Consider the following 18,638-nt stretch of genomic DNA (forward strand, 5'->3'; position numbering starts at 1 on the left):
ATGTCAGCTTGGCACAGCTTTCCTTTTACACAAGTGCAAGATGCTTCCTTGTGTTAATACAGAAAGCTATCAAAAATACACAGTGGCTGGATTTAAAAGCAGAGTCCATAGCACTGGCCATCATTAGCATTTCTAGCCAGCAACATTATGCTGATCTGAAAAGAAATCTTTTGGGACTATGATTTAAAAAATACAGTTCACATGCTCACTGCGACAGAGCAATTCCTATTTCAGATATTTGGTCTATCCCTCTTCTGGCAGCACACTGATTTTTATTGCTGGCGAACTCAGACAAGAGACTGCTTTTTATAGGACACAATACAAGCACAAGCAAATGTGATGGCTGCATCCACTCAATACAGTTCTTTTTTTTTAATGCATAAAATGGGTACACAAATTTAGGTGACATTTAAACTTTTGGCAAATAGCCAATTTACCATGTCAGCAACATAAATGTTAGTAATTTTTGACTTGGGACACCATGGCAGTAAATCACTGGAAAAATCGGGGATTCATCTTGTCTCCTTCTCTTCTTTAGCAGCAGGGAGATGAATTTTCAGAGGGGGATAAACTTTCTGTTCTCTGAGGTACTGAACTGGGCAAGGCTGGACATAAGAAAAAGGTGGATCTTTAATCCAAGTAAGCAGCTCTTTAATATGACATCTTGCTTTTGTATCTTCTTTATTAATCTTAACTGTTAGAAGAAAAGACAAGTTAAATTGCGTGAGAGCATCTTGTGATTATTATCTGTGCTCCCACAAATACAACTGATACTTTAAATTAATTTTTCTTAACAGTTTCATATTTCTTCTATGCTCCACTTGCAGCTGGTGGTCTCACATAACTTATATAGTCAGGAGTTAAATAATCTCTTGAAAATCTAAAGTAGAATTATGAGGCTCAATACACCAGTAGTAAACACAGTAAACACTTGACAAAAATACAGAGACAATTGGGATGTGGAACCAGTTCATTTTCTTACATCTCTAAAAGCTTCTGTCTAATTAGGTTCATTTTTGGACAAACAAGAATGGGATTAGATCAGCGTTATTGTAGCAGTCACATGACAGATGGTTATATTTGTCAAGCATTTAATTCATTTCTAGTCTTGTACTGACCTCTCATTTACAAAGCTCACGGGAGACTACATGACTTTCTCATGAGCAGGAATCATTATGTTTACCCACGTGTCAGGGTTAACCTACAGTGAAATTGCCATCTTTACAAATACTTCACAACATTTCAAAAATGGCATTCTGTCTGGGAGGAGAGGAAGATCACAGCCCATTTGTTCTCCCTCTTTTTTTCCTGGAGGGAAGAGGGGAAAAGTCAAATTCTGTATTTTAGATACCAGAGACATAATTCCTAACAGATTGCAATAATGTACTGAAAACATGGTCAGGAAACAACAACTATAAGCCCCTACTTGTGCATATGACAAATATTTCACTGAAAAGTGGAGCAACATCAAAAAGCTGGAAAACAAATGGTCATTCTCAGCTCTGCCAGTGTTGCAGCTGGTATTCACACAGGATTAGATTAATCCATAAGACACTTTTTCAGGTCTTATCCCGGGTGTCAGTTAAGCAAGAAATCAGGCTCACGATAACCAAAGAGTTTAAAATCACCTTCAAATCGTGCATAGAGGCGTCTTATGTCTCTCTTGCTAATTCCTGAAAAATACCGCTCTACTTTTGTTCTGTTGTACACTGTTATGCCTGGTGGGATTGTGGGGTATGATACCAAGTGGTCTATGCCAGCTGCTTTCAAGATATATGGAGCATCGTCCTCCAGGGTTTCGTGGTGTCCGATCACACTGTATGTGATTTCACAGGGAGCACAAAGTTCCACATACGTTACCCAGTGAATGATGTGGTCACCAAACTGAACATCCAGCCATCGGTGATTAGGGTCCCCCAGGTAGCGCACAAAATCCTCAAACTGCAGTCCTTTGGTCTCTGTGCGATTCTTCCTGTACTTACGAATGATGCCGGGAGCAATTTCATGCCGGTACCAAGGTTCAAACCGAGGATTGTGCACGAACTTGTCCTTAAACGCAGAAATAAGTCTCTCAAATGGATCTCTAACAATAAAAAACTTGAAGTATAAATTCAGTCTAGACAGAGGAAGAAAAAAATTAAATAATTAAGGAAAGTGTTTAGCATATACTTACAAAATGTACGTGAACTCTGACCACAGACACAGCAACATGAATCTTAGAGCACTTGCCTCAATATTATAATCAATAGGACTAAATACAATTTCTGTCTTCTTACTAGCAGTTTTTACATACAGGACAAAGAAGAAATAGTTAATCCTGGTTTTCACATTTTATTCAAATTGGAGGAGTTTAGCTTATCTCAATCTATAATAAACAGGAGACAAAAGACAATGAGAGCTCCAAGTTAAAGGTATTTGTAATGTCATGTGATCAAGCTCAAAAAACCAAAATACATAAGGACATGGAGAAAAGTGCATTAGTGCAGCTAAAGGCATATAGAAGGCTGCATTTTTCACTGGCAGGCAGTTAGATAAATTGCTGCTTAAGTACAAAGAAGTTAAGAATGGTATTTTATTTTGATGTTTTGCCATGCTTTCAATAATGGCTGAGAGCATCACTGAAACATGAGACCACAGTTTTCAACAGAATTTAATTTATTACTGTGATACTGTAATATGTAATATTCTGTAGTCAGACTATATGTCGGAGGAATAAATTGAAAACAAAGTTGATTTCAATAAATAGCTAAGAAAAGAGAGCGAGAGCCCAGTCCTCAATGAAATAAGGATGGATGGACTGGACGTGGATGGATTCTTCAGCCCATACACCACTTGCATCATATTTCAGATACTCCTGACTTACTCCTAGCCAGGCAGTGCTAACAGAGGTCAGCAAATTGAGTCAACAGATCCACACCATCCTGCTTTCCACACCTAAAAACTCTGGTAATTTCAGATCCAAACCAAACCCATGTTACACACCTCCAGCATAGCTTCCATGCTGAGCAAAACGCAGCAACCCAAGCAATAATGGATTCACTTCATATATCCTAACTAGGGCTTACCCCCAGGTGAACAGTTCCTTTCTGCAGGGCTGCTCACAGGGAGGGAAACAGATCCACGCTCTCTAGAATGCAGTGACCGTATTTTCCTTTGCACAATATCAACACAATCAAGTGACCCCAATTCTACAGGCACAGCTGTGATAAATGTCCTGGTGCCACTGCGCGCAACAAAAACCCTTGGGCTGAGCTCCACTAACATGTGACACAGGTATAAAGGGCTGACTTTTCAGAATGGTGTAATGCACACAAACGCATGCAAGCACATGTTTACAAGTGTCCACTGTCATCCTATGTCCTGTTGCCATGTTGCCACCCCTTACAGGGATTATATATGGTATAGGCTCTAGTAGAGATGAGAGCAGGCACAGTTAAAAATCTAGCCAAAGTCATGTAGAAGTTCTATTGCAGAGTATTTTTTGGCTCTGAAAATAACCAGAAGCACTTAAACAGGAAGACAAAGTGGTTCAGCTGAAAGGAAAATATTCTGGGGCTAAGAAGCACTAACAACTTAAATCTAACCAGCTCAATCCCAGTAAGCAAGTCTGCTGCAATGACAATCTCACCTGTAGGCAGTGAGGTTTACCATATGAGACATCAGGATTGGCTGTCCAATTAAACCTTTGGTTCTGAAGGTCAGCTATCTAACAGCTAGGTAGGTACTGAATTAGAGAAACCTTGTATCCCAGGGAGTTGGTTGGCTCACCTAACTATATCACAAATTACATTGGTGTTCTCCTTCAAAGCCAGTAGGAAGGGAGACACAGCAACATCTGTGAGGATAACAGAATAGTGCCATAATACCAGTGGTGGAGCAGAAACCCTGCTGCCCTCAGTTTCAGATGCAGACTTCAGCTTGATTGCTCATAACACCACTGACCTCAAACCTCTCCCACACTCAGTGGCTGGGCCACTTACCGTTTTTTAATTTCAGAGTCACTGAAAGAGGACAAGCGTGGAAGGCCATTCTTCTCGTGATCGTGTACAATGTTTTCTGGGATGTCTTCTATGGAAGAAAATGCTCCTGGACGAATCAAAATGAGAGAGTAAGTGAGCCATTCAAGGGGAAAAAAAAACGGTGAGTATAAGCAAGCATGCATGCCTTTGGCTGACAGTTTTACGTCTTTCTCATCTCTTTATTTTTACTATTTAAAGGTACTATGTTTAAAACTGTTAAATTATGAGAGAGTCTGACTGTGAAGCTGAAAACTGTTAAAATTCTTCAGGGTATGTGACATCAAGGTCCAAGACCAAATGGCCCCAAAATTCTCAGAAAAGCATATTATGCAAATTTAATCAGCAGCTATGTCTAAGCCTGTAACTCCTCACATGTCAGTGTCCCCATTCTCTTTCCCTCTGCCTGCACATATAAATGGAGGAAGTCTTTCAGGATTAACTCAGAAGAAGGAACCAGCTTTTTGGCTGAGTTTCAACCACCAACAAAAATAAATGCAATGAGCTGCTTTTGGAACTGTTTCAATGCAAAAGTACTTTGCTTTCAGGATTCATAAAGTTTTTTTTAACAAGTATGCTGTGCTGAAACAAAAATTCCAATCAGAGAATACTCCACAGATTAAAAGGCACTAAAATTAACAACATAAGTCTCCAGATACTCACTTCTGCAAGCACATGAGCTGACAAGAAAAATAACATCACTTAACTCTGCTGTGTTCATTTTAGTATCCTGATCCTGGAAGGTTTTATGACCTTGAGAAATATCTCATGTGGCCCCCTGGGCTTTAGGTATAAGCCTTCACACAACAGCATCATTTCAGAATATCAACCTGCAACAAGCACAGGGTGCTACAAAACAAGCCTGTTAAGTGAAAGCCTCAACAGCCTTCTTGTTTCCAGAACTTAAGTGAGTAATACACACCACTCAGCTGCTCAGTTTTCCAATTTTTTTTTTCCTGGAGGGGGCAGGGGTGAGGGGTGGGGACTGGGGTTGTATTTTATCAGTTTCAAGTTTTCAATCGTATTTTTTGGTACCACAGGTGAATCACATGTGGACAACAGATGTCAGATGAGATACCCTCAGAAACCAATACCTTGCATTCATTCAGAGAACATAGACAGTACAAGCAGTAGCAGAGTTATCTCCCTCACAGCTCCACAGCTGCATTTCCCCCTCCTGAACCTCCAAATACCACTTAGGTATTTGGACATAAATTATTCCCCCTCAAGTATCAGCCTTGCCTTCGGCGTCTACCCAAAGAGGAGAAAGTTAGGTCAACTACAGCAGTAGCCTTCATCGGCAGATACCAATGCACTGGCAGCTTAAGGCAGAAGAGACCAGGGTTTACATGGAAACAATTTTCTATCATTATCCAACATGACAGAACGAGGAAACTCAAGGTGAAACGTTCCCTGTTGTTAAGACGTGAGTTATCCTCCATTCAGCATAGCCAATACATGCCTGCCCATCCTGAGGCATTCTTCGCATTTATCTCTCAAACGCTGCTAAGAGCAGGTATTCCAATGCCCTCACATAGTTCCATATTTAGTACTTTGACTGTGGCTTTCATAGGTATTAAAAAACATGCACACACATAGGTATGGGAATATCTGCTAGATTTTTAGTTCACAGCCATAGATCAAGGATTAAATTAACATTAAAGTTTTTAATGTTAGTACTGCTTGCTAGAAAAGCTTTGCTGAGGGACACAGCTCATTTGCTAATTTTTCAAACACACTTGTCCCTTTATTCCTTCTTTCACCATCTTTTATCAAATACCTTTGGTGACCAAACTATTGTGTTAAGCACCTCAGAATCTTTGTAACTCTTAAGATAGTTCACTGACAGAACACACACAAGATTTCAGCAAGATTGACCAACAGGAGCTGCCAAGTTTTAACTGGCTTTCTTCATGGATAAAATATCCAGTTAAAAGTCACTGGCCTTTAGCCAGAAATTTCGTTGTTACTTAGCAATTGTAATACCTTGTCATACACTTTCAAATTCTATAATTTAGTGCACCCCTTCAAAGATAAGAAACCTACCTACTACATGCCTATGGGTACTCTGTCATAACTCAACTTTAGAGCCAAGTAATAACAATACTTACTTTTACAGAAAGAACAGGTCTAATTTTAAGGGGATGCTTTGAATGGACTAGAAATAACTGTGATAAATGAAAAGCTGAAATTATGTATCAGTGTACAGAAATGCAGAAAGAATCCATTTCAGTTGCCCCAGTTAGAGCAATTCCATTTCCTCCTCCTCCTCAAAGAAACCCACACACCCACAGAAAAGTTGGTACCATTTAAAACGATCAAGACTTTTTTCCACTGAGTGTTGCCCACTTTTGGCGTCTGACAAAACAGGATCTTGTGCTTGTCACACACAAATATTCGGTCCAAGACGAATTTGGAAACTGCAGTATGAGAGAGATCTCTCAATGCAGTGTCTCTGCAGACATTCCTGAGAAGCTCAAGTCTTTCCATATGAACCAGGGGCTGGCGGAGCAGATTTCCTGAAAAAGCTTTTCCAGTTGGCTTTATGAAATGCAGAGGAGAAAGAAAAAACAAAAGTTAAAGACTTTAGTTTTCAGATCAAATTCTAAAAGTATAAAAATCCCCAAACTATGCACCCTAATGACTCCCAGATTCACGATTAAAACATTGCTACGTATTAACTAAAGGAGTAGCCCACAGTTTGGTTCCTGTGCTGCTGCTGTACTTTGGTTCAGCTCTTAAGACATGACATGGTAGTATTCAGCAATAAGAGCTTTTCCATACAACAATTTAAGTCTGCTGCACAGCAACAGAGCCTTATCTGTGTAGATAAAACATGCTTTGATCAAATACTGGAACTCCCACAGAGTTTCAACAACCCGTAAGAAAGCTTTTGAGAGGTTAGGACAGGAATTTCAACATAAATTATGCTTTACGCTCTGAGAAGATGGGGCTGACCATGGTGTGGTTCCTGGGGACATCCTGTGCAAGCTAAGAGTTCGACTGTATGAACCTTGTGAGTCCTTTCCTACTCTGAATATTTTGTGACCCATCTGGCTGGGAAAAAATTTAGGATAAAAGTTCTGTGTTGTTTTGTTGTTTTCTAGCACCTGTATACATCCAGTGTTTCCATTTATCCAAGCTGAAATAAAATCAGGTAAATAAAAATGTGAACAATGAGCATCAGTGTGACAAATAAAAGAAGTAGCAGGATACTGCTCCCCAAAAATGGATGAGCTGTTTCACATGTCTCATTTTTCTGAGACTAAGGAACCACAAGCACCTTTTGCCTCACAACTAGTGGAGAGAAAAAAGAAGCTTCTCTACTTAAAGAGGTAATAGGAAAGTTGAAATTTCTACTGACAAATTTTCACCTTTCCACTAACGGAATGGCAATCCCCAAAATCAATACCAACCAGGGGATTAACTGCTTGAGATCAACCCTGCCAAGGACTTGAGGATACTGATAAGTGAAAAATCGGATATGTCCTGGCAGTGTGTACTTGCAGCCCAGAATACCGACTGCACCCTGGACCACATAAAAAAAGCACTGTGGCCAGCAGGTCAAAGGAGGTGATTCTCCCCCTGTACTCTGCTCTACTGCCACCTGGAGTGCTGCATGCAGCCCTGGGGCCCCAGCACAGGAAAGACATGGACCTGTTAAGGGAAGGTCCAGAGGAGGCCATGAAGATGGTCCAACATGGAGTACCTCTCCTATGAAGACAGGCTGAGACAGCTGTGGCTGCTCAGCCTGGAGAAGAAAAGGCCCCAGGAAAACCTCACTGCAGCCTTTCAATGCTCACATGGGGTTTGTAGGACAGACTTTTGACCAGGGACTGCAGTGACAAGACAGGGGTTATGATTTTCAACTGAAAAAAAAGCAGGTTTAGACATTAGGAAGGAATTTTTTTCCTCTGAGGGTGGTCAGGCCCTGGAACATGTTACCCAGAGAAGCTGTGGATGGCCCACCACAGAAATGTTCAAGGCCAAGTGGGATGGGGCTCTGAGCAACCTGGGCTAATGAAAGGTGTCCCTGTCCATAGCAGAGGGCTTGGAACTAGATGATCTTCAACAGTCCCTTCCAACTGAAACCATTCTGTGATTCTATGATTTTAGGTACCATGTCCAAACTACAGATGAAAAAGGAATTATTTTACTTTTTGTCCCAACCTTTCATAAGGAAAAAAAATTCTGCTTTTTCTGTTTGTTATTCTTCTCCAATACCCCCTGCTCAGAATGTAATCTGAACCATCTGTCAGATTATCTTATCTGTCCAAACAATTCTTTCTGCATGTAACCAAAATTAATGTTGTTAGTCTACGTTCCATGCTGTCAGGAAGTCAAGAGGGAATTGTTCTAGATCCAGAAACCTTATTATCCTCTTCCATACCAGTAAAGAAAGCTATTAAATCTCTCTATACATACCTACCTTCCGCTGAACAAAGTGTTTTTCCAAAGTATTTTGAAGGTAACTTAAATTTTGTGCTTTTGAAAAATGAAAACAAAAAGATTCACATTTACACAGCTAACCTACCTTCCATTCTGCATCAGAAAAATACTTTAAACATAAGATGACTTATGTACTAATGCAAAAAAAGAAAAAAAATTGATTTAGTGCACTCTGGAACTGGTCTCAAATTTACATCTGTATAAAGGATTTTCAGAGTTTCATTGTCAATTTGCTGAAAGCACAGAACTATGCATCTAAAAGATCAACTGGCATTGACTACTATTGTGTTCATGTTCTACTTTGGAAAAATGCTGAAATGTGAAACACAAAGAGCACAAAATACAAAGAAGAAATTGACAGTGACAAAAAGAAACAGATTGGGCAGAAGTCTAAGAGACTAGAGCAGACACAGGCTTGCCCTCAACAACCACAAACCTATGACTGCTATGGCAAGACAAGAAATCCAAAATTGGGCCATTATATTAAAAAGGCTAACAAAAACGACTGTCCTGACTTGATAAAGGGGTACTGTAACAATTTTCTCCTAGAAATGGAAACACATTAAGTTGAAGCATTCAGATGAAACAAGACAGCAGGTTACTGTAACAAACCAGCTTTGTGAAGTAAAAATGAATTCTGTCGGCTCTATCTAAATAGAACAGTCTGAATAAATAATTCCTGTCTAGCAATACATCTTAACAGCAGGAAGCCCTTCCTTAATCTCTTATTTTCTTCTACTCTTTAATACACACAACCCTTATCTCAACAGTATGCACCTGGAATTCTTCAGGCCAATGTTTTTCCTCTGGCACATGTACCTCCTCCACTTTTGTCACAGCTGTCAGTATCAATGGCTCTTGCTTGGCACCATAGCCTAAAGAAGGGAGAGATAACAGCATTACAGAAGGTGAGGGGAAAGGAACTATTTCTGCTCTGCAACTAAAACACATGAACTTTACTTTCTGTATTAAACTTACAAAACACCCTAGTGTTTCTACATGTTTTTACATGGAAAGGTACTAGACAAGACAGACACAGACTATGAATATTTTAAAGGATGTACTTTGAGAATTTTGGATGCAACTTCATTCGAGTTTTATCAAAGAAACATACCCATTATATTTTACTCGTGTTTTTTAATTGTTTTCTTTGCTTTTTTCTGAAAAGTGTGCAGAGACATCAAAGTCTTGAATCCAAATTGCAATTGATAGACAATTTGGTATAACTATATGGACTTGTGCACAGATTTTTGTTTTTCAATGAACTAGCCATAGCATGTCCAAATAAAAACTTAAATCTATCAGGTTCCTCTCTCCCCTTATACTAGTAAAAATGTTTCTTCTTTTGTAGATTATTAAACTTACAAAAAGAAAAGTGTCGCTATGGACACCCTTTTATTTCTGTGGTACTCTAAGCAAGCACCTATAATTAACAATAAATAAAGATCCCCTCTGCCTTTATTACTTGGACCAGTGGCCTTCCTTAGAGATTCTCACAACAACAAACTCAGCTGATATTCTATTTTAGTGATTTTAGGACAGCTAATAGTTTGAGACCAAATTAAAGCATGTAAGGAAGAACCCTTTTCATCTTTTGCATTTAGTATGGTACAGAAAAACCAAAAAATAACACAAGGTTTTAGCTTGTGGAAAAATCAAAGATAATTTGAAGCAGCTTTCCCTAACTACAAAGCAAAAAGAACATGTTTTCTCCCTGAAAATTTATTTCCATCCATAATGGATTACTTTTCCCTTCATATAGATTCTTATATGAATAATGTTTTCTCATCTGCATCCACAGGGGCTTACTGTTTAATGGCTGAGAATATGTGTGCACTGCCTATGTCCTTTTCTTCAGGGAGTACTCTACTCTGCCTACACTGGATTTTAACAAAGGCCATGCATGGAAAAGCAAGTTAAACCTGAAAGCAATGTAAGCATTCAAGCATTCAGAAACTGTAATTGTTGCTGTGCACAGACTTGCTTCATGGCGTTCTTCTGTAAAATACAAGTAATCAGATTCAGTGAAAGAGCAGCTAAACTATTTCTCCACTATCATTGTGTAAAAGCATGCCTGTAGATGCTACTAGGAACAATGGACAGAAACTTGCTTCTTAAGAAGTTCCTAATGCTCATGCACCCAAGACATCAGTAAAAGGCTTAAACAAAGAACATTGATTCATTGAGCATCTGCTGGTCTTACTCCATCTGCTAGGAAGACACATCCAAATAAGAAAAATTTCTGACAAGTCGTATTTTATTAAGTCTAGAAGAGCTTCTCCAAAATTTGCCATCCTGTTTGGACTTCCTCCAAAATTCTGTTGGTATATTCCAAGTATTTCCCTTAATTAGTTTTATTACAAACACTCCAACACATATATAGACTTAACTATAGTCATGCCTTTGCAGGACAAGCTTAAGAATTTATGTATCATCTGCTCAGAGAACTATTCAAAAGGAGTGGAAGATTCAGCATAGGGGAAAAAAAAAAGAAACTTAGCAAGCCAAGATAATAAAAAGCAAATAAATGCAGAGGCTATGCTCTAGTAATTATTTTTAAACTCCATTTTAATTTTCCTGACAAATTCTGATGAAAAGAAACACAACAAGAATACCTGAGCTGGGAAACAAGAGTTGTTATAGAGTGAAATACTGGAAGATATAACTATCTAACATAAGACTAGCTGACTTACAGATGTATGAGGACAGAACAACTGGGTCCAAGGAAAGCTAAGTTAGTCTAAATTTCTCCTTTGTAAGTCTTGCTGAATAAATCTTCACATAGATGCATATTATTTAGAAAGGTACATCTAATGTATTTATCCATTATGAAGTCATTGAAAAACATGGCACAAGTGTCAATTCTTCAAAAGCTGCATATTTTTCACATGTCTTTGGAAGATGCAGAAACACAGATCTCTTAAGACTCGAAGTCATATCATCACCTTCACCCAAAACTCTCTCTAAGGTGGCTTTGTAAGAGCAGCTCCCAAGCAGACACAAAAGTAACATACTGTGTGGTGTCATCAATCATCAAGTGGCTTAAATTCCTCATCATCTAAATAACATCTCAGCTACTTAAGCTGAGCAAAAGCCTATAAGCTGTTTACAAGTCAAACAGCAGGGGATAAAGCTGAACACAAGAAGCAGGCCAGAGGTGGCTAGGCAAAGTGCATTGCAAATGAAATAAAACTTTCCACAAGTTTTACATAATGCCTCAGCCACAAGACAAGCAGTGACAGCAAGACAGAAAGTAGTATCATGTGAAATGAACTCTTCAGTACCCTCTGAGTCTCTTCTGACTTTAAACAGGTAATAGTGCTCTGTTGTTTTTGCATATAACTTCTACCCCTAGTAGATCATGATACTGAAACTAAATGTATTTGAAAAAGCAGACCTGCCAAGACAGTACTGTCAAACATGATCCCTTCTGTTCTTAACCACCAAAAAAATCTGTGATGTTAGATTTGCAGACTTCTAGCAAGAAAAGGAGCTGAATATCAGCACTGTCACTTCCAGAAATTTAGTTGTTCTGTTCTCAGTCCTAATGAAGAAGTGATAACATGCCAAGAGCTACTTTCATAGAAAAGAGTGCTTTCGTGAAGCACTATTCAGTTTTCTGTTTCACTTCAAACATTAAAGCTAAACTTACCATCTGGGTCTTTAAAAGTCAATGTGATAAACTTGCTAGCAACCATGAACATGAATATCACCCAAAAGCATGCAGCTAGCAGCAGCCACTGGTGGTGCATGTTGTCAGATGTGAGCCATATAAAGTTGGCACTCCCTGTTCGAAACAGAAAAGATTGACACATTAATTATTTTTGTTACAGTTTAGAAAAAATACTTTCCATAACCAAATATAAAAAACTTTAATACTGACGTGTGTCATAAAACATAGCAGTAGATTCCATGTTTAACTTTTTGTCCATTCAGCCATATTTTTAAGCAACATTGAGGCTGAGACAATGTAACCATGACTGCTATCAAAGGGAGGCTTCACTCCTTCACCCCTGTGTACACATTCCCTGCTCCTGCTTGTGCTGGGAACAGCACCGTCTGGTCTGACTGCTTGGGGACATAAATCAAAAACCCCATTTTTTAAAAGAATTTCTTTTTTGACTCAGCTCAGCAAGACAGCCCACTGTAGGAAAGGAAGGGAGAATGAAGAAAGCTGTGCTCTCAGTGGTACATGTCACATTAACACTATACCTGGTTATCCCAAGTCAGCTTATGACATATAACATTGGACTCTTCCCCTGCCCAGCCTACAGAAATTACAGGCTGGAAGCTACCAAGCTGGAACACTAAGCTTAAGCTGACCAGATATTTTTCAGGTTCCTTGCAGCACTGCCTACTACCTGTAGCTGTTCCCCTGCAGGTAAGCCTCAAAGACAGAACTTCCTCAGGAGTGCAGGAAGGGTTAACCAAACAATTGAGACTGCAGTTTTAATGTGCAAAGAAACCACCCACAGGAACCGACTGAATACACTCAGTTCTATCCTGATTTTTGAAACTGCTATCTTAATTTTTTTTCTATGACTGTAAGATTAAATATAAGGAAATCAATGATAAAAAAGATTGAAGTTCCCAGCCACTAAGAGAAACAGAAAATATTAGGCTGTATCTTTAGCTGAATTTCCAACTTCTGATGGGCAATACACATGGGCGTGGACACCAGGTATCTGTGAAAACTCTACTGCAAATAAAAAAACAACCCACATCCAAAACCTACTAAAATATAGCACTATTGTCTCTACTGTTGCTGGAGAGATAAGACACCTGAGGGGTGGAACTCAGGTGCTGAAAAGAGTGAATGCTTCCTTTTGAGAACACATGCAACACAACATCCAAGCATTTAACCAAAGAGGATCCAATACAAAAATCTCATACAATGACATCCTCACAACAATCCCATAACTAGCAATAGGATCAAACTCAGTCCTAAAGTAGCTAGATGCAACTTCAATGAGAGTCATTGGTTTGTGATCACAATTTCTATACTGGCATTTAAGTCAATTGCCAAGGAATACAAGAAATGCCCTCATTCCCAGTTATGATGAAAAAAAATGTTAGTTAACATGTCTAAAGAAGTCTTTATTAAGTTTCTCAGTCATATGCCAGTATTCCACTTTCTTAATTCCCACTAAGCTTCAATAACAGAAGTAAGCCTGGTTTTGATGTTGTTTTAGCATGTCCACCTGCAACATCACTACTACTGCTACAGGTGCCAGTGCTTTTCCAACTAGCTTTTGCCTTCCAGCAATGCAAATATTTCCAGGAAGAATTCTCTCCACAGCTGACAGCAGTGAACCATCTTCAGGATATGCTGAAAACCTGTGCAGGCAGTCAAGCACTACCTGTTCAAAATAGACCTGGGACCCAAACAATGTATGCAAAATGGGTAAGAGGATGAAAAGAACTGACTATCTCCAGTTAAGGGAAAAAATCAGCAATTATGGCAGTGTTCAGGCCTACTTTTATCTTCTCATTTTTCAGCCCAGCTTCTGAAAGTTTCTTTCTTTGCCCCCTCTTCTTTCTTGAGTCTATTTTTAAATACTTCTAAAAACACAACACCTAAGTATCAACTGTCTTTTGGACACTTGCAGGTGCTGTGACCTCCATTAAGACAATGTTTATCATCTCTTTTTTTTGCTGCAATTCCCTGGCTGACAACTGATCATGCAACATCCCAAACATGTTTATTCTTCATGATCTGGAAAACTGTTGACCAGGAAATACAAATATTGTAGGAATTCCATCAGACTGGCCTCTTTTCAGCTAAGTAGTTCAAAAGTTATTCCCATCCTACCACTGCACTAGTGCAAGCCTGCCCTAAGTATCATGCTGAAAACCACCAGGTCTCAAAGGTCCTCATTTTTCAGTCTGCTGTGAAATGCACCATCTTCCACTTAAGCACTGAGATTTGTTACCTTTACTCTCAGACATTGCATTCATTTCCAGCTCTCACAGAAGACAAAAATTCAGATATGATATCAAGACATAGAACTGTAGCAATGACGTTTTTTATTTTTAGGTAGCTCTGCTAAAACCATGAGAACCGTTCAACATTCAAAATGCTGAATGCAGCAGACTGACAGAAGCTTGCAGAGAACACTCTGCAGGAGGAAAATCTCTAACAATCAGCTACGGGCTTTTCAGAGGTATAATGAAAAGTCTGGGCCAAACCTCTCTGCCCAACTCAGTATATTTGTCCTAGATAAAGCAGGGTAGAAATGGCCTCCAACATTCACAGCATCCCTGCTGGTCTGCCCACTTCTGCAACCGTGATGGATGCACACCATTCAGTAAGGACTATTGATCTATATCCCCTTATGTAATTTATGTATTGGATTTCTAAGAAATTGTGTTAAATCACATGGGAAATGCAGTTAGTGGAGATAGGACCCTGCTTCCAGGTCCTGTGCTGCAGGGACAAGAGAACATTTCAGCCAGTCACCTACAAGCAGTACAATTCTCACCTTAAGGACAGGGCTTAGAGAGCAGGAAGGGATCAGAACTGCAGCCCCATCCATAAAGAACCACCACTTTTACCCTTCAAGTCGTGGAAGCCATGAGGAAAACATTAAGCAGTTTTGTCTACTCTTTTTTTTTTTTTTTCCAATGTGCACAGGAAATCTGCAACCGTACTCATGAATGTAAGAGTCTTGTCAGAGGATCTGTCATAATGTAATTATGATGTTACTACACTGTTACTTCTAGCATCCTAAAGTACATCCGTATCAGCAGCTCATCACTGATCTCAAGAAGCACAACTATTCAAAGTTACAGACAGGAGTACCTCAGCCATTATGCTCACTTAAATGCAACAATCAGTACTTAAAAAAAATAATGTGTTTATGTTGTTTTCTGTCTCTACCTTAATATTTTTATTGTTTTCACATAGGGCAATTACATTTCCTATTTTATCTCTAACCTTACTGCATTTCTGTTGCCTCTCCTGCACTTATTTTCTAGTAATTACAGGTATTAGCTTCTGTTTTTTCTCTTTAAAAGGCTCCTTCAGCTTCCAAAACAGTTTTCTATTTCAATTTTTCTTTACAAGTAGACAAAAGCAAGAAATATGTTGAAGGTTTAGTCCATTTTCTCACAATGAAATACACAGCTCTCTGGTTAGTTTCTCCTTCTTCTTGCAATTCTACACTTTTTAGGAGCATGAGATCTCAAAACTCCTGTCCCTATCCATTGCGCTGCTCTCCCCTCTCAGGGCTACCACAAAGGCAAACTGTCACATAACCCTCAGATTAGCCAGATGAAGGGTTTTGCATGAGAAAAAATGGAATCAACAACACACACATAAACGAAAGATCAAGACACAGGGTTGCCGGTTTGACCAGAGGCCCACAAGTAATCTGCTACCTCGAATAAACACTCATGCTTTGCAAAAGATTGCTGTCTTCAAGTGAACGATGGGACAAAGGGCAAACGATGTAAGCAGCATTAAAACTCAGTTTACAGCCTCTGGCTCTGCAGCTTATGCTGCTTGCACAGGGGCTCCTTGGCAGGACAGTCCCTGCACGCATCCTCAGTGGCAGTGACACGCCAGGAGGCTCAAACGCCCAACTGCTTGCCCATCAGCACATGATGACTCCCGTCACTGGAAAGGGAACTGGTAAGGAAGGCCAAGCAACAGCTAACTGGGACAACCTACTTCGTTTTCATCAATGCTTCCTTTGCGTTATTTTACGGGTAAGAAAATCTGGCCAATTTGTTATACTTAAAAAAAAATTCAGACTAACATATATCACAGACGCTCTTTTGGCAAGCTGCGTGGTGCTACTCAACGTTCTAACATACATCCTAACGGGCTGGTCCTTTCCTAAGGCTCTCCTCCTCCCGAGGGCACCAGCAGGCCTGTGTGTCTGCTGCTCCAGCTCCTGCTGGGGCCCGGAGCGCTCCGTGCGCACGCAGTTCACCTGTCAGCGGGATGCGAACCAAGGACCGGGGCAGCAGCGCCGGCACCAGCTGCGGGACCCACCTCGGCCCGGGCCGGCCCGGCGTGCGCCCGTCCCGCGGCCCCGGGCCGCGACCGGCACCCTGCCGCCCCGGGCCGCGAATGGCACCCTGCCTCCCCGGGCCGTGACCGGCACCCTGCCTCCCCGGGCCGCGACCGGCACCCTGCCTCCCCGGGCCGCGACCGGCACCCTGCCTCCCCGGGCCGCGACCGGCACCCTGCCTCCCCGGGCCGCGACCGGCACCCTGCCTCCCCGGGCCGCGACCGGCACCCTGCCTCCCCGGGCCGCGACCGGCACCCTGCCGCCCCGGGCCGCGACCGGCACCCTGCCGCCCCGGGCCGCGACCGGCACCCTGCCTCCCCGGGCCGTGACCGGCACCCTGCCTCCCCGGGCCGTGACCGGCACCCTGCCTCCCCGGGCCGTGACCGGCACCCTGCCTCCCCGGGCCGCGACCGGCACCCTGCCTCCCCGGGCCGCGACCGGCACCCTGCCGCCCCGGGCCGCGACCGGCACCCTGCCGCCCCGGGCCGCGACCGGCACCCTGCCTCCCCGGGCCGTGACCGGCACCCTGCCTCCCCGGGCCGTGACCGGCACCCTGCCTCCCCGGGCCGTGACCGGCACCCTGCCTCCCCGCGCCACGCCGTGCCCCGGCAGACATCAGCTCCCCCTCCAGCGGGCAGCCCGCGCCGCTCACAGCCGGGAGCGGCAGCTTCCAGGCTTCACGGGGGCTCCGTTCACTCCGGAACACCAGAGCGGTCCCCGCCAAGAAGAACGGTCGGGATCGTGCTCTGGCCGGCAGGGGACGAGCCGAGGCAATGCCCAGCGCCAGTCCCAGCCCGGCTCCGGGCGCAAGGACCTGGGATGAGCAGACATAAACTTTTCCCGTTCTGGAGGAGGAGGACGAAGCCGGGCGGGCTTCCCCTCACCCGGCAGCGACGGAGAGCACATGCCCGCAGCGCCCGCTGGCTTCCCCGCCCGAGCCGGGGCGCCGGAGGAGCTGCGTCTGGGGCTGGCGGCCGCCAGGCCTCCCCCCGCGGCCCTGCCCGGCCCCTCCCCGGCTTACCGGCCCTCCGGCGCCGCTGCCCGCGGCCCCGGCCCGCGGCGGCGGGATCTCGCCTCACTCGGCGGCACGGCCGGCCCGCTCGGGCGGCCCCGGCTGCCGGCGCATCCCCCCCGCCCGGCTGCGGGCGGCGGCGGCGGCTCCCCGGCCCCGCTCAGCCCCTGCCGCCGCCGCCTCCATCTCCTCCCGGGGCCACGGGCAGGCCCCAGCCCCGCCGCCGGGAGCGGGAGGAAGGTGAAGGCCGCCGCGGGGACGGCCCGGCTCGGCTCGGCGGCGAGAAGACGCAGCGCCGCACCCGGCCGCCCGAAGGCGGGAGGGAGAGAGGGAGGGCGGGATAGAGGAATAGAGGGCGGGCTGGGCGGCTCTGCCCTCCCCTCCCCGGCTCTGCCCTCCCCTCCCCGGCTCTGCCCTCCTTCCCCTCGAGCGCGCCTTCCAGCTGGACTCACGGGTATACCGTTGTGAACGTGTGTTTGGGATGCTGCGTTTGGGTTTTTAACTGTTAAAGTATCTTTCGTAGATAGATACGCTCGTGTTTAAAAAAATATATTTGCGTCTGGAAATTACAGAATGATTTTTATTGCAAAGGACCTCTAGGATCTTTGAGTCCAACCGTTCCCCCAGCACTGCCAAGGCCACCACTAAACCTTGTCCCCGAGGGTCACATCCATATGGTTTTTGAACGCTTCAGGAAGGTGATTCTGCCGTTGCCTTTGGCTGCCTCTGCCAATGTTTGACAACCTTTCCATGAAGAAATTTTCCCAAAAAATTTCAGCATGAGGTGCAACTTGAGGCTGTTTCCTCTGGTCCCACCACTTGCTACTTGGAACATGAAATCGGTCCTTGCCTGGCTACAACCTCCTGTTAGGGAGCTGAGACCAATAGGCTCCCTTTCCATGTGACTCTTCCTCCCTGATGTTCCTCCAAACACCTCTTACTGTTCCGTTTTCTGAAGCCCATCATCAGGCAGGAAAGTTGTCCTTGGTCAGGCAGGAATGAAACAATTCACCCAAAAGCAGCTGGCAGAGGCAGACATTCCCCAGCCCCTCGCATGGCAGACACGGAGTGGGTGCAGGCTCCAGGAGAAGAGAGCTGCCCTAAAGCGCTGTGAAGAACAGCTGTAGTGTGATGGCAGGTGTT

The 18,638-nt window shown here is 43.3% G+C and overlaps 1 protein-coding gene across 2 annotated transcripts; it reads right to left on the bottom strand.

Annotated features, from left to right (window-relative positions):
- Nucleotides 1–362: 362 nt before the first annotated feature.
- On the bottom strand, nucleotides 363–17,637 carry CHST10 (carbohydrate sulfotransferase 10). Of its 2 annotated transcripts, none has more exons than XM_068182744.1 (6): nucleotides 17,505–17,637; nucleotides 12,118–12,252; nucleotides 9,243–9,340; nucleotides 6,323–6,557; nucleotides 3,981–4,086; nucleotides 363–2,116 (listed from the first exon to the last, which is right to left on the bottom strand). In XM_068182744.1, exons 2-6 carry the CDS (start codon nucleotides 12,215–12,217, stop codon nucleotides 1,579–1,581), a joined length of 1,077 nt encoding a protein of 358 aa, XP_068038845.1. In that variant the 5' UTR covers nucleotides 12,218–12,252; nucleotides 17,505–17,637; the 3' UTR covers nucleotides 363–1,578. The 2 variants fall into 2 exon arrangements, with proteins under 2 accessions (XP_068038845.1, XP_068038846.1); XM_068182745.1 differs by lacking the exon at nucleotides 17,505–17,637 and adding an exon at nucleotides 16,226–16,368.
- Nucleotides 17,638–18,638: the final 1,001 nt, after the last annotated feature.

This window comes from Anomalospiza imberbis, chromosome 2 (assembly GCF_031753505.1).
Source record: "Anomalospiza imberbis isolate Cuckoo-Finch-1a 21T00152 chromosome 2, ASM3175350v1, whole genome shotgun sequence".
Classification (NCBI taxonomy): domain Eukaryota; kingdom Metazoa; phylum Chordata; class Aves; order Passeriformes; family Viduidae; genus Anomalospiza; species Anomalospiza imberbis.

Coding starts and splice junctions, on each gene's coding strand:
- CHST10 (XM_068182744.1), bottom strand. CDS start 12,217: ATGCACCACCAGTGGCTGCTGCTAGCTGCATGCTTTTGGGTGATATTC. Junction 9,341..12,117: donor GACTTTTAAAGACCCAGATG/GTAAGTTTAGCT, acceptor TCCCTTCTTTAG/GCTATGGTGCCAAGCAAGAG. Junction 4,087..6,322: donor AGTCTTGATCGTTTTAAATG/GTACCAACTTTT, acceptor TGATTCGTCCAG/GAGCATTTTCTTCCATAGAA.